Genomic DNA, 15,936 nt, shown 5'->3' with positions numbered 1-15,936 from the left:
AAAGTGACTAATTTGGACAGATATAATAGTATATTACGTAACTAGTGCTGTAAGAAGCATTTTACGCACGATATGGAATAAGTTAGGTCTAATATCATGAGTGGGTAAAATGCCTTAGAGCACGTGTGACGTACTATACTTTATCTACGACCAAATGGAATGTCCTGCTTTCGCAATTCATATAATTCAGAGTACCTATTCATTAAAAAAGTATATTTTCAACGTATTGAACCGATAAAGGAAGAAATGTAAACAAAATCAATTTTTCCCAGCATTAGAGCGATAGTTTGTGGCCGATCTTAAAACTGTGCGTTTTTTTACAACTGTGCTTAAAGAGGTTCATTACATAACGAAAAACTATGCGTAATTAGCTATTTTCACTGAGGTCGTAGGTAAACTGTTTTTTTTACTTCATTTAAAATTGCATATTAAAATTGACAAAATTTTATTCAGCTTTTGGGGCGTCAAAATAATTAATTAAAACATTAAAAAAAGAAGAAGTTTTTACTTGTCATTTCCTTGCATCACTAAAGAAGCTAATTGACACAATGTTTTATCTTAGTTTGCATACAAAACAAAAGTCGAACAATCGATCATTCTGCCATAATTGATATATTTTGATTATGTTATTCATAATATCAATCACACATAAAATCAAGAACCACCCCTGAAATAGTAGTTTTCCTAACAACTGTGCAAAGTAAGTCTTGTATGCACAATGGCTGCACGAACGACGCGAAGTGGATTGACAAGTGCGGACAAGACACTTTCCACGAAAGTTGGAAACAATATTTTTTTCCATTAATTTGTTTGGCAACATAAATATAAATTTCGCTTTGACAGACGCTTGTTACATTCACAGTTTTTCATATTTTAACCTTAACGTCACTGTAACAAGATTAAGGACTGGTGTGTTTCGATTCATAAATACGAACTTTGATAGTGCTCGTGCGCAAAATTTAAGTTGGATGGTTTCATATTAAATGGAAAATATCTCATAAACGAATACAGAGAGGTATGATGAGAAAGGTATTATTTTAGACCTAATTTGTCTAAAATTTGTGGTACAATTTAAAAATGTAATAATATTAAAAGTGTTCCATTTAAAATAAGCACGTTGGCACCTATTTTGGATATAACCGAAAGTGCTTCCATCTGAAGAATATTTTAGATGAACGACCAAAATTTTCAAACTATTTGCTAGGGATAAAAACTTTTAAACTGTTATTTACTGTTACCATTTCAATAATAATTAGTGTTCGACTTGACCACTTAGCATAACATTCAAATTTGGTGCGGAACTTCATTCCATTTTCGTCAAACAATTACGGCCTACAGATTACTTCATCAACCAAGTTCACTGCACGATATTCTTCCATTCCTCCAAACATCGAACCGGAATAAGAAGGAAAAGAAGAATGAAAGCCTTTCACAATTCCCGTCACGCCTAAAGTAATAGGCGCACTATAAGAAGCTGCAAAACGGCAGTCACATTATCAGTTTTGGTTTTGGCTTCTCTGCGTTTATATGCCAAAAATGAACCGATTCACTGTAAGTGTTTATTTTTAATTTTATTACTATTTAAAGGACTGTACAGTGTGTTTGTGTTTGTTTTTTAAAATATTATTAATATAGTGTGCTCTAGTGTTTTCACTTAAAATATAAAGTGAGGTTTTAAGATATTTCTTGGTCGTGTTTATTAAAGGCGAATAATTTTGATTGTGTTAATTAATTAAGATTTTCGCTTTCGCAGTTGAGCATCGTAGGAAATTAATGAACATTCCGGATATTAGGTTATTAATAAATAAACACCACTCGTTATTAATATTTGCTAGGCCACTGAACTTTGTTTCTAATTAAAAATTTCTTTAGGAAATATTTGTAGTTTGCGGAAACGTAATCAGCATGTAAATGGTTGTTTTAATTAATTTTGTTTGGCGCTGTCCACTGAAAGTTAAGAAATACAAAGCAGAACAAAACCAGGTTCTATTTGAACTTGAAGATATTTCAAAATTGTGCAAAACTAGTCAATGTTTCTAGGTTTTTTGCAAAGCAAATTTTCATAAAGTTGGATCTAAAAATTTATGCAGGACGATAGTTTTCAGAAAGACCTTTGGTACATTTTACAATGGAAAATCAAAAAAACACTCATATTTTTAAAAAAAGTGGTGGAAATGAAGCCAATTTGGTCAATTCAGTTCATTAGGTATTTAGGATATTTTTGAAATCAAAACTTTGGCCAAAACTATTATTCTCAAAAAGTTACCGTTATGGAGATTATTTTTGCTGTTTTAGATTTTGTTCAAGGTTTCTTGATTCCTCGCTTTTTTCTCTGCTTTTTGCATTAGTCAACTCATACTACGTTACTCTTCTAACATGGTTTAAAAATTGTTTTGTTTTTTTTTTGAATTTTTGAACTATTTTCAATTAAGTTACATTAGGCATTTTTTTCGTATTTCCAATTCATGGTAAAATTTTAGAATATCAGTTTTTGTATCATATGGGTTTGATTGGTATCTCAAGATATATTGTATTTTTTTTGAAATTTTATTATTCACATAAAAGCTACTTTTTCTAAACTCTGTTTCTGGCCCTGCTTTTACATTGTGTTTCCAGCAAAGACATTTGGCAAATATTTACTCTAAAAATGGTACAATAAAGTCAATTTTGCAAATTTAGTCATTTCTAAGAAATTCTTTAATACCTAAGAGACGTTTTGGAAGGAACAAACGGGATTGAAAAGTGTCTTAATCCAATGGTCTACAGAACTCTTAATTTATTTTTTAGTACGATTTATTTATGATTTTTTACAAATAAAAATAGTTGCTATCTATGTTTCAAACGACAATTCAACAGAGAAACTTATTCACAAAATTGAATGTGCAATAATATTCGTTTTCTCTCTTTCCAATTTATTCTAATATGGTTTGGTTATAGATAATATTTACGATTATTTTTGTTAAATAATAACACTTATAATGCAATATTTACGATTCTGGAAACACTAAAATGTTCTACTTAATTTCAAAATTTAGGAATGATTTTGGATGTTTTTCCTGATTTTTAACAATTTTAAAAATATTTTTCAATGTACCTGTTGTAATCGATTTTTCACATTTTCTAGCAAATTTCGCTTTCTTTTCTGTACTAAATGGCTAAACCAGAGAAATTAACGAAAAAACCAGTATATTTTTTTTATTATTTAACTTGATCAGCACCAACTGTAGATAAAACTACGTTATCCTTCCGTATTTATAGACTTTCAAAAATAAACAAAGTTTGTTTAATTAAGTTAGAAAATTAAACATAACCAACGGAAACAACTAACCTAACCTAACTTAACCTAAGATGGCTTAATGGCTTACTCGCAACTGTTCCGTAAACAAAATAAAAGGTTATTTTCAATACTCACTACTTACCAGATGTAATCTATGTTCCATTTCTCAAAATGTGTATTTACTAAATTTTTGAATTTTTTACCATACAGGGTGAATCAATTTAGAGCAGATTATTTTAAATAGTGATGTGATACCAAGAAAATTTGGTTAATTACCAGTAAATGGTGACTCGTAAATTACAAATACTGTGTTTCTGGCAGTTTAAATTTTGACACCACTTTTCTCCCTGACTGTACCGAATTTTGTGGTATCTTTGATGTTATTGGATAGGAAATTTAATGAGAATTCCAAAAATGTGCTTAAAACAATCATTTTCTCACTACAAGTGAGTTTTACAGGCGATCTAGTCTCTGACTGTTCTTTCAAACTGTGTTTCTGTCATTTCAAACTTTGACACCGCTTTTCTCCCTGACTGTAATAAATTTTGTAGCCTAGTTCATGTTGTTAGATAGGAAATTTAATGAGAATTCCAAAAATGTACTTAAAACAGTAATTTTTTCACTCGAAGAGGATTTTATAGGCGATTTTGTCCCTGACCGTTGGTTCAAACTGTGTTTTTGTCATTTCAAATTTTGACACCGCTTTTCCCACTGACTGTACTAAATTTTCTAGCGTATTTCATGTTATTGGATAGGAAATTTAATGAGAATTCCAAAAATGTGCTTGAAACAGTCATTTTCTCACTACAAGAGGATTATACAGACGATTTTGTCCCTGACCGTTCTTTCAAATTGTGTTTCTGTCAGTTCAACCTTCGACACTGTTTTTTTCTTGACTGTACAAATTTTTTTACTGTTTTTTCATGTTATTGGATAGGATAATTAATAAGGATTCCAAAATTGTACTTAAAACATTAATATTTTTCACTCCAAGTGGGTTTTACAGGCGATTTTCTGTCCGACTGTTCTTTCAAACTGTGTTTCTGTAAGTTCAAACTTTGACACCGTTTTTCACGCTAACTGTACCAAATTTTTACTGTTCATTATGTTATTGAATATATAATATAATGAGGATTCGAAAAATGTGCTTAAAACTGTCATTTTCTCACAGCAAGTGGGTTTTAGAGGCGATTTTATCCCTGACTGTCCTTTCAAACCTTGACACCGTATTTCTCATTGACTATACTAAATTTTGAAGAGATTTTTTATGTTATTGGAAAGGAAATTTAATGGGGATTCCAAAAATGTGTTTAAAACAGTAATTTTTTTTACTCCAAGTGGGTTTTAGAGGCAATTTTATCCCTGACTGTCCTTTAAAACTATGCTCAAAAGTTGCAAAAATCAGAGTTTAGAAAAGTTTTCTTGCATTATTTGATACAAAACGTATTTCTGAGATTTATGACAGTTATTTTGACAGTGGCCACGTGACTACCTAGCTAAATTAACCTCCAAAAACCATTAAGCCAGTTTTCTTTAAATTTTCGAAGCAAGACGTGTTTCTGAGATTCATGACAGTTATTTTGACAATTCTCAGTAAATTGCTGGTAAATTACAAATTTGATTTGACTACAAATTGTTTAAAAATAATAATATTTTCAGATTTGGGTAATTTTTCTCACCTTAAAAACAATATTTGTCATAATTTAAACCTGAGATAATAAAGAAGTATGACAAAAAGCTAAAAATGCAATTTTTTAAGGAAAATCTACTTGTTCATGAAAAAAGTTAAAAGATTGGAACTCATTCGGTAGAAAAATCACTTTGTCAGAAAAGTTTTACTTCATTTATTTTATTATGGATAAACCAAAATTTCTAAAACAGCAAATAACAAGTCAGTCTATGTTTTTCAGGTTTTTTTTGACAACATTGATCAAAAATTACCTTAATGAACTTAATGACAGTCATGACAGGAAAATTATCTTTCAAGGAAATTTCGATTAGCAAATTGGAATTTAGTGGTAAAATTGGTAAATTTTGACCAAAGAATTTTTCCCATTTTTATGGGAGAAACAGCTAAAGATACACTAAAAATGCAAGATACCGGTTGGATTTAAATTTAAAAAAATACCACTCTGTAGATGGTAAACTCACTATAAAAAAATGACAGTTGTTAACGAAAGGATGTCTCAGAAAATGTTGTCTTTGTTTACATGGAACACCTTTTATAATGTTACTTTTTGGGATAGTTTCACTGTTATTCTACTGTTACTGTATTGAACAAAAACAGAACATTTTTGAAAATCAATAAAACGTAAAGTATTTAAGAAAATGACTTGCACATTCCCATTTTAATTTTTCATAAATTAGGTTAAAACGCTTTTTGTGATTTTCTTGGACTAAGCAAATTTTTTGGGATTGTTTTACTTAAATTAGAAAAAAATGGAAAAAACCCTTTACTTTAAATTCAAATTGACATTACCACTTATGCTTATGAAAAGTTAAGATAGGAATCTGCAAGCCAGTTTGCTCTAAGTGTAATACGTCAAGTTTTACAGATTTCTGTGACAAATTTCATTTTTCGGTCGTTATTTTCAGGAAAATGGTTCACGTTAGATGAGTCACTGTAATAACAAATCCAAATTTTCAATTCAATTCAAAAATGCAATAAAATAGTACTTCATTCTAACCGCTTACATTAGTTTTACACATACTTTCAATGTTTTTACATGTCCAAATGTATAGAAATACTAAGACAATACTGATTTTTTAACTAAAAATAAAATAAAATTAAAGCATAAAATGCAAAAAATAATAAGTATTTTCAACAAAACATGACTGGAAGTAGGCTTCCAGAACATTTACTTCCTTTATTATAGCACTTGTATTGGCGAATTTTATGATACAAATTATACATTCAAAACTTAAAATCAACCCTAACAAGAAAAAATAAAAAAACAAAGCAAAAAGTAATGTATTAGTCGTAAAGTAAATTATAGTTAATCTGGACAATTTCAGGCAATAAAACTCCTGCAACAAGTCTTGATTATACTATTGTTTAGTCCAAAATCAAGTAAATCAAAGTGATTAATTTACTATAAAAACAAGTTTGGCAATAACACGGAAGTGAAATATATCATAATTAAACGTTTTTTTGTGAAAATTTCGATGCGTAAACTTACAATCACCATTCTCCGAGCGCTTTTACTTTCATCTCATCAAGTTACTTTTACTTTCCTGCGAGAAAAACGTCGTCAAACGAGAGCAAACTAGTTTCGAATAGGATTTAAACGTGATGAACAGACGTGAAATAATTAGATCGTTGCCTTTCTATACTAACACGAACTCGGAAAATAATCTCAAGTTCGGTGAAAGCTGCTATCGAACAACAGATGCTTGTTGTATAAAGGTTCATTGTTACGGCTTCATAATTGCAACTTTGCCGTTATGCTCCCACTAGTATGGGACTTTCGGTTTAATGCGATTTTACAACTTGGCCCTGATTAGTTCAGCTCTGATCTGGGTTGTGAGGTTATTAGTTTAGTTTAGGTTCAGTGTGAAACCCTTAGTTTGTAACACTAAATTTGTCTGTACTATGCAAATATGATAAAGTGAATATCGTTGTTATTTTTTTCCAGTGTTCAATCGTCCTGTGTGTCCTAGCACTTGGAAGCGCCCATGGATCACTTTTGGAAGACCATGGCGGCAACGATTTAAGCGGACATGAAGGCGGTGGTGACACTGGATATGGAGCGATATCAGGTGACGGAGGAGGTACTTTCTTCCTTTAATTTTTACGTAAAAGCGTTCCTAGAAATATTCCAATCCGCTTTTCCTTCTTGCCAGAATTAATCATATAGACAATTCTAATGTAGTGTTACACCCTTCATTACCACTTCTCTTCAAGTATCTCTAAACATTGCGGGTAGTTTCTCTTAAACTTGTTTTAGTGCATTCTTTTATTTAGTCAGACCATTTTCATCATCGAAGAATAGCCATTTAACAAGAAGGGGCAGAGATCCTCTTACCACCAAAGTTAAAGGAACAGTCGACTGATATCGGCTTTGATCGTTGAATATTGGGAGTTTCATTAGGTTGTTGATCACATCAAAAATTTCTTTTAAAACATCAGTTAATAGTGTTAATAAGGATTGATATCTTCGAATGATTAAAAGACAAACTTAAAACACTTTGACTACTACTAACTCTAACTGTTTCTCTTTTCTCTAACTCACGCCATGTTTTGACTTTCTAGCTCATTGTGCATAAAATATCATCGAGTTGAGAAAAGGAATTAATATTGACGGTCAGAAACTTAACTACCTTCGTTTCGCGGACGATATAGTCTTAACATCAGACGACCTAAGAAAGGCGAAACTGGAGGACGCTAGGATGAGTGAAAGGATTGAGTTAGTCAACGAAATAAAGTTCCACGAAATCAGAATCTCTAGGGACAACCAAACATGTGAACTCTGTAGAAAAATCGGTCTTGGATGGGCAGTCTATGGAAAACTGATACACGTCTTTTCAAGTGATCTCTCTACTTGAGTAAGAAGAAAAGTGTTTGCGTCTTCCAGTGCTTAGGACCATGACTTTGACAAACCATGTCAGTGAGAAAACTTAGGATCACAACGCAAAATAGATTATAGATATCATAGACGGTCAGATACTTAACCACCTTCGATTCGCGGACGATATAGTCTTAACATCAGACGTCCTAAGGAAGATGAAACATTCCCTAAAGACACACTCGTCGTTCGTTCTTCTAGCCATCCATGTGACTCGAAGCATTCTTTTCCAGCAGTGCATCTCGAATACATCTATTTTCTTCTGCCTCCTGCTTTCATGACCCACGATTCCACTACGTACAGACATATGGAGAATATCAGAGTTTCAACTATTTTCTTACTATCATTGCTCTCCTTGTTATTTCTGTTCTGCGTTTTATTTCTTGTGTGCAGTTTCCTTGGTTTATTATTAGTACATCCAAGTAAAACGTAGTAGTCTTTGTTCTCACAGTGGAGGTGAATGAAAGGAAGAACACAGAGCCTTTTCCACAACAAGCTTGTTGTAGAGAAGGTTTTTTGTTCTTCCTTTCATTAATTTGTCCTACTTTTATTATATCTAGTCTATTACTGCTTTCCTTGTCTACTATTATGGTTTTTGTTTTTTCAAACCTGATATCTAGACCGTATTCTCTGCTTTTTGTGTCTAATTAGGGTGTTTAGTTCCTCTGGATCATTTGCTAGTAAAACGGTGTCATCTGCATATCGGAGATTGTTGATGTTTCCGCCACTAGAGATTTCACCGGTCCAGTCTTCCAGTGTTCTAGGCATTATACAGGGTGGTCCAGTTTTAAATGTCAATAATTCACCAATCCATAGCCAATTAAAAAATAAGTTGACATTCATTATGTCATTTTCCTGAAAAGTGCTTCCTAAGGAAAATACAGTCCTTCAAATTTCTGTTTAAAAAATCGTTTTTTTTTGTCATAACTGTCAGACCGTTGGAGCAATATTGATCAAATTTGGAACAAGCACTTTATTACACGTTATTACGGTCAAAGACCCAAAACTAACCTAACCCAACTTAAAAATTGTCTTGGAAACGGAAAATTCAAGAAGTTTAAAAAATATTATTGTAGCCAGTTTTCATAGTTTCCAGATAAACTAAAAGACTTTAGTTTTGAAAATTGAATTAGAAAAGATAAAAATTTCAGAAGCTTAAAAATTGTGTTTGTAACCAGTTTTCATGCAAATCGAGAGACTTTAATACTAAAAATTGACTTGTAGACATAAAAACTACTTTTTCAAGAATTTGTTACTACAAATTCAAACATTTAAACCTTAAAAATTGACTTGAACCCCAAAATGTGACTGAACTAATGAAAAGTGACATCAGAAGCTTAAAATTTGCATTTGAAGTAAGTTTTCATAATTTGAAGACAAATTTCAATATTTTAGTCTTGAAAATAGTCTTAGATGCAGGACATTAACATTAGATTCATGAAAATTGTCTTGAAAACGAACTTTTCGTGATTTTTACTTTGCTTTTAATTTTCTTCGAATTCTAGACTATTTTTAGTGCTTCAAAACTGCTTTCAGCTTGGAAAATCGAGTTTCAAGACTATCTTTACCAAGTTATTGACATAGCAAACTTAAAAAACAATTTTTACATTCTTCATAGACTTAAAATAGCATTCCAAGCTTTGTCACTATTAAATCGACTTCAAGAAACCTCAGTGCTAAAAATTTGGGTATTTCTTAATAAACTAGACTGTTTTTAATGTTTTAAGGCTGTTTTCAGTGCCTCAAATCGAGTTTCAAGACTATCTTTACAAAGTTTTTGACTTATCAGGCCTAAAAGCCAGTTTGTCCACTGACCATAATCTTGAAAATGATATTTCAAGCTTCTTCACTATTAAATTGACTTCTACACTCATAGGTGCAATAAATTGTAGCACCTCTAAGAAATTCAGACTGTTTTTAGTGCTTTTTAAGACTGAAAAATCGAGTTTAAGACTATTTCCAAAAGTCAAGTTTCTTCAGTAATAAAAGTAAAAAATTTTGGTACCAAATGCTACAATAATAGTCTTGAGAACTAATTTTTAGAAATAAAATAGTCCGAAAATTTAATTTACTTCTAGACTTGCTGTCCAGTCCAGAAAATTGAGTTGTACACCAATTAAAGTCTTGAAAATATACTTTTGGACTCTCTTTAGTCTTAGTAAAGTCAGTTCTAGCATTAAAAGTCAACTTTTATATTATTTTTAGTAGTAAAAAATGAGTTTCATGCACAATACAATCTTTGTCTTGATTTCCGGACTTTTTTTAGTTCTTGAATGCCAGTTTTAGACACTCAACCAGGATGGCAGTCTGAGAAAGCGAATCATAAGACCATTCCTAGTAGTAAAAAAGTTTTTAGACTATTCAGTACAAATTTGGACTTTCACAAGTCTTGGATGTTCAGTTTTAAACTATAAAACGATTTTTTAAATTGAAATTTGGAGGACTGTATCTTCCTTAGGAAACCTTTTTCAGAAAAATTACATAATGCAAGTCAACTTATTTTTTGATTAGCTATCAAATGGTGAATTAGTGACACTTAAAACTGCACCACCCTGTATATTCAATCCATCCTCACCTTCAAATAAGCTTTCTGTCTGTATGGTCAGAACTAGGTTTAGAATCACATACTTTTGCTCGTTTAATAATAATTGATACTAAGAGAAATGTCATCCAACTGTACCATCAATTTTCTCTTTTTTTTCATTGAACAAAGAAATTATAGTCATTGTCAGCTTAAAATATCGATACTCCATATAATCTGTAGTTAAGTTTACATATCAAATCAGAAAAAAATTTACGTGGTACGTATGGTAACTATTAGAGTGTGGAGGTCAAAAGTGTCTTAAGATTCTGCAGTCAAAGACACTTATTTGCAGACGACCTTAACTTCCCTAGCATATTGATACAAACCGTATACCAAGAACGGCGTAAACAATTTTCAAACCTTCTTTCCTCTTCACTAATTGATGATCAGCAGTCAACTTCTTTATTATCTTTCCCTCATACTTTACAGACATATGTTTTTTTTTAGGTTACGGTGGAGGTTATGGCGGAGGTTATGAATCCGGTGGTGATGAAGGACAGGGTTGGCAACCATTAGGCATCCACGGTCAGGACGGTTCCCATGAAGGTTTCGACCAACAGCCCCAGGTTCAGGTAGAACACCAGCACATCCCGACCAGAGAAATCGTCAAAGAGGAACCCTACCCAGTGCCAATTGTCAAGAAAATCAACGTGCCCGTACCACATCCAGTTGGAGTACCTCATCCTCAAGTGTTCAAAATTGGAGTGCCTCAACCCTACGGTGTTCAAGTGCCCGTACCCCAACCGATAGCCGTTCCCATCTACAAATTGGTGCCCCAGGAAATTGAGAAGCGGGTACCAATCACCGTTGAAAAGCTGGTGCCAGTGTACGTGCCCAAACCAGTCAAAATTGAGATCGAGAAACATCACGTCGAATACATCAAGAAACCTTATCCAGTCCATGTGCCAGTATACAAACACGTGTTCCAGCACGGTGGTGGTGGTGGACATGGTCACTAAGTAATTCGTTTAGACTGATGCTGAATTGAGTCCTTATTGTGTCATAGGTTACTTGAATGGTTGTTCTAGGTGATGTTTTGATATTGTTTTTAGTTTTAAGTCTTTTTGTTCTTTCATCTTCTTTATCAATCGAGAGGTCTATCAATCTTGCGTCTATGTGATTTGATTGTTGTATATATGTTGTTGCTAGTTTTTTAAGTGTTTAATTTACATTGAAATTAAAAAATGTTTTGATACTGAACTTATTAATGTTTGTTTATTAACCCTTATTAGAAGTACTGGAAATTTAAGTAAAACAGTTATCTCAGTTATTTCATCTAGTGTGATGATTACACAAACCGTGCTGCAAGAGATAGATTTAACTAAAAATTTTGACTGTAGAGTATTCAATCCAAAAAATAAAATAAAATGATGAAAATTTCGACAAAACGATTCTACTCACATCTCACGTGTAAAAAGCAAAAAGTTAGCATAAGTAAACATGATCAAAGTTATAAATACAGGGTGGTCCAGTTTTAAATGTCAATAATTCACCAATCCATTGCCAATTAAAAAATAAATTGACATTCATTATGTCATTTTCCTGAGAAGTGCTTCTTAAGGAAAATACAGTCCTTCAAATTTCTGTTTAAAAAATCGTTTGTTTTTTGTCACAACTGTCAGACCGTTGGAGCAATATTGATCAAATTTGGAACAAGCACTTTATTACACGTTATTACGGTCAAAGACCAAAAACTAACCCAACCCAACTTAAAAATTGTCTTGGAAACGGAAAATTCACTTAAGAAGTTTAAAAAATATTAGTAGCCAGTTTTCATAGTTTCCAGACAAACTGAAAGACTTTAGTTTTGAAAATTGAATTTTCAAAACTTGAAAATAGTCTTAGATGCAGGACATTGACATTAATTTCATGAAAATTGTCTTGAAAACGAACTTTTCGTGCTTTTTACTTTGCTTTTCATTTTCTTCGAATTCTGGACTATTTTTAGTGCTTCAAAACTGCTTTCAGCTTGGAAAATCGAGTTTCAAGACTATCTTCACCAAGTTATTGACATAGCAAACTTAAAAAACAATTTTTACATTCTTCATAGACTTAAAATGGCATTCCAAGCTTTGTCACTATTAAATCGACTTCTAGACGCCTCAGTGATAAAAATTCGGGTATTTCTTAATAAACTAGACTGTTTTTAGTGTTTTAAGGCTGTTTTCAGTCCCTCAAATCCAGTTTGAAGACTATCTTTACAAAGTTTTTGACTTATCAGGTCTAAAAGCCAGTGTGTCCACTGACCATAGTCTTGAAAATGTTATTTCAAGCGTCTTCACTATTAAATTGACTTCTACACTCATAGGTGCAATAAATTGTAGCATCTCTAAGAAATTCAGACTGTTTTTAGTGCTTTTTAAGACTGAAAAATCGAGTTTAAGACTACTTCCAAAAGTCAAGTTTCTTCAGTAATAAAACTAAAAAATGTTGGTACCAAATGCTACAATAATAGTCTTGAGAACTAATTTTTAGAAATAAAATAGTTCGAAAATTTAATTTACTTCTAGACTTGTTGTCCAGTCCAGAAAATTGAGTTGTACACCAATTAAAGCCTTGATACTTTTGGACTTTCCTTAGTCCTACTAAGGTCCGTTCTAGCATTAAAAGTCAACTTTTATACTATTTTTAGTAGTAAAAAATGAGTTTCATGCACAATACAATCTTTGTCTTGATTTCCGGACTTTTTTTAGTTCTTGAATGCCAGTTTCATCAGACACTCAACCAGGATAGCAGTCTGAGAAAGCGAATCATAAGAGCATTCCTAGTAGTAAAAAGCAAGTTTTTAGACTATTCAGTGCAAATTTGGACTTTCACAAGTCTTGAATGTTCAGTTTTAAACTATAAAACGATTTTTTAAATGGAAATTTGGAGGACTGTATCTTCCTTAGGAAACGTTTTTCAGAAAAATGACATAATGCAAGTCAACTTATTTTTTGATTGGCTATCAAATGGTGAATTATTGACACTTAAAACTGGACCACCCTGTATAAACTACTCTAAAATAATATGGGCATTCCACAAGGTAGCATATTTGACCTATTTTTTTACCATATACATGGCATTAACTCCTTCTGAACTTCTGAACTCTGAGTATTATTCAATACACTGATGACACAACGTTTATACTAAAAGAGAAAAAAAATGTGACTTAGTTTTAAGCGCAGTTCAAAGTGTATGGAAATGGAAGTAATAAGTACTTCCATTCGTTACTAACATGACCAGTCCATGATATACATAGTACATATACATACACAGTTTTTTGCTTCAACCACCCCGTACAGACAAACGGAGAAGACATCTTATCTTCGCTATAAAGGTTTGATTTCCAAGTTTATTGACTTACTTTCCTTTAAATGTGATTGAATTACGGGAAACCACCCTATTTATCAACTTTCAGAGTAGATTGCCCGCCTACTTTATCTTGTATATAAAAGGTTCTGTTCCCAGTATTATCTATTATCGTGAATCGTGTTTATTTCAATGGCAGAAACCCAGGGTGCGGAAAGTTTTATAAATCGACCCAATTTTAATATTCAACCCTAATTCTGCGGCACTGGAATCCGTAAAAGGGCCCCGGGTGAAAATCTTAAGTGCTTATAAAAGGCCTGATAACGGCACGGGAGTGATTTATTGTAATGTCTGGGACTGCTTTACATGACCATCTCAAAGGGAACGAGTATACCATTTTTTTTTGTATTTGCATTTTTAAAGCCTATAACATATTCCATCCCTGTCAATCAAATGATTGCGGTGAGGCTCCGAAACCTTTGAGCAAGAAGAACAAACAAGGGATGGACCGAGTACAGTTCCAGAGCCTCCGAGAAGCAGCAGAAAAGACTTTAACACCGTAGACACCGGTTAGCAGCGAAATTCATTGCAAAATAGTCGAAATCAGAAATCATCCTTTTTAGCATATTATAGATCAAATAAAGGTAAAAAAGATAATTAATGTCAACCTTTGGAAGGGGGCAGGATCAGTTCAGACTACATTTAAGCAGATTTAGAGTTTCCAGTAAATTGCCATGCTTCCAATACGAAATGAGGTATCAAATAGAAGACATCCCGATGGTCAACGTTGGACTGAGTAAGCAGCAGGACAAGGTAAAACTCAGATTTCTCGAAAAGTATTTATATTCACAGATGACTCTAGAAAACACGACAGGACAGGATACGGAGTGCACTGTCTTAGTCTAAATTATAGCTTCTCCTCTCTAGACTACCCAAGGAACATTAGCTCAGTAGAGTATGTGGCAATACACGAGGGAATCATGTTCGCATTAAAGAAAAACCTGAACAAAGTGGTGATATGCACTGACTCTCAGAGTGCCATTGCGGAAGTGAGAAGAGGAGAGATGAATGCAAGCAGCGATCAATGCTGGACACACGGGAGGCTTCTGATGGATGCAAACTTGATTCGTGGTGGTGTCACAGGGGCATACACGGAAACGAGGTGGCGGACAGACTTACGGAATTGGTGGGGGGATGTTAAACATCCCAAGAAAAGTCAAAATATGTAGCTACCAGAAATAAGAAAAAAAATAAGAAGAAATCACGACGAGTTGTGGAGAGACTCGTTCCAGGTTCGGGGCAGACATATGCTGCAGCAGGACAGAGTTTTCCGGAGGTTCAGTGGTTTAATGTATGGTATGGTTTAATAGAATAAAAGAATGAGAATGGGACACTGCTTGACAAAGCAGCACTTCTCCTCTAGACTGCCCAAGGAACTGGATATTAGCTCGTTAGAGACTGTGACAATACACGAGGGAATCATGTTCGCATTAAAGAAAAACCTGAACAAAGTGGTGATATGTGAAGTGCCATTGCAAAAGTGAGAAGAGGAGAGATGAATGCAAGCAGCGATCATATAATGCTGGAAACACGGAGGCTTCTGATGGATGCAAACTTGATGAGCGCTGGCGATGAGCCTGGCGTGGGTGCCTGATCACAGAGGCATACACGGGAACGAAATGGCTGACAGACTTCCGGAGATGGGGAGGATGTGAAACATCCCAAGAAAAATGGAAATATGTACCAGAAATAAGATGTCACGACTAGTTGTGGAGAGACTCCTTCCAAGTTCGGGGCAGACATTATGCTGCAGCAGCTGTTTGACACTTGTTCAGATTGGGAATAGCGGACAATCAAAGCTGTGAGTGCGGCCAGGTAGAGAACCTGGATCATATCTTCTTGGAATGCCCAATAAACAGAGTTCCAAGTCATGATCTGTACCAATCTTTAATAACAGTGGGGTGGTTGGCCCCATTCAGATTCAGAGACGTGTTGGCCAATATAACACCCAACATAGATAGAGTTCTCAACACCTTTATGCACAAGAACAATATTAAGTTATCAGAGATCATCCTGACCACCCGAGTAACAAGTAGATTTGAGAGTCCTTTGTCGTGTTTGTCTTGCTAACCCCCTTTCACCAGAAGAGACGCATTGGAGGAAACCACATACACAATCACAGCATTGGAATAGCAAATTCTTGCGTGACAAAGAGAGCT

At 33.5% G+C, this 15,936-nt stretch overlaps 2 protein-coding genes across 4 annotated transcripts in view; one reads left to right on the top strand and one right to left on the bottom strand.

The window, feature by feature from the left end:
• LOC145725449 (nephrin-like) overlaps positions 1-15,936 on the bottom strand; it is a 378,014-nt gene that overhangs the window by 126,810 nt on the left and 235,268 nt on the right. The gene's annotated exons all lie outside the window — the stretch shown is intronic.
• On the top strand, positions 1,422-11,626 carry LOC145725452 (uncharacterized). Of its 2 annotated transcripts, none has more exons than XM_081974219.1 (3): positions 1,422-1,551; positions 6,913-7,036; positions 10,874-11,626. In XM_081974219.1, exons 1-3 carry the CDS (start codon positions 1,528-1,530, stop codon positions 11,383-11,385), a joined length of 660 nt encoding a protein of 219 aa, XP_081830345.1. In that variant the 5' UTR covers positions 1,422-1,527; the 3' UTR covers positions 11,386-11,626. The 2 variants fall into 2 exon arrangements, with proteins under 2 accessions (XP_081830345.1, XP_081830344.1); XM_081974218.1 differs by having other exon boundaries at positions 1,423-1,551; positions 6,913-7,048.

This window comes from Ips typographus, linkage group LG2 (assembly GCF_016097725.1).
Source record: "Ips typographus isolate SLU linkage group LG2, UJ_Ityp_2.0, whole genome shotgun sequence".
In the NCBI taxonomy this organism is placed as follows: Eukaryota; Metazoa; Arthropoda; class Insecta; order Coleoptera; family Curculionidae; genus Ips; species Ips typographus.
This window is presented reverse-complemented; position numbering and strand designations above follow the sequence as displayed.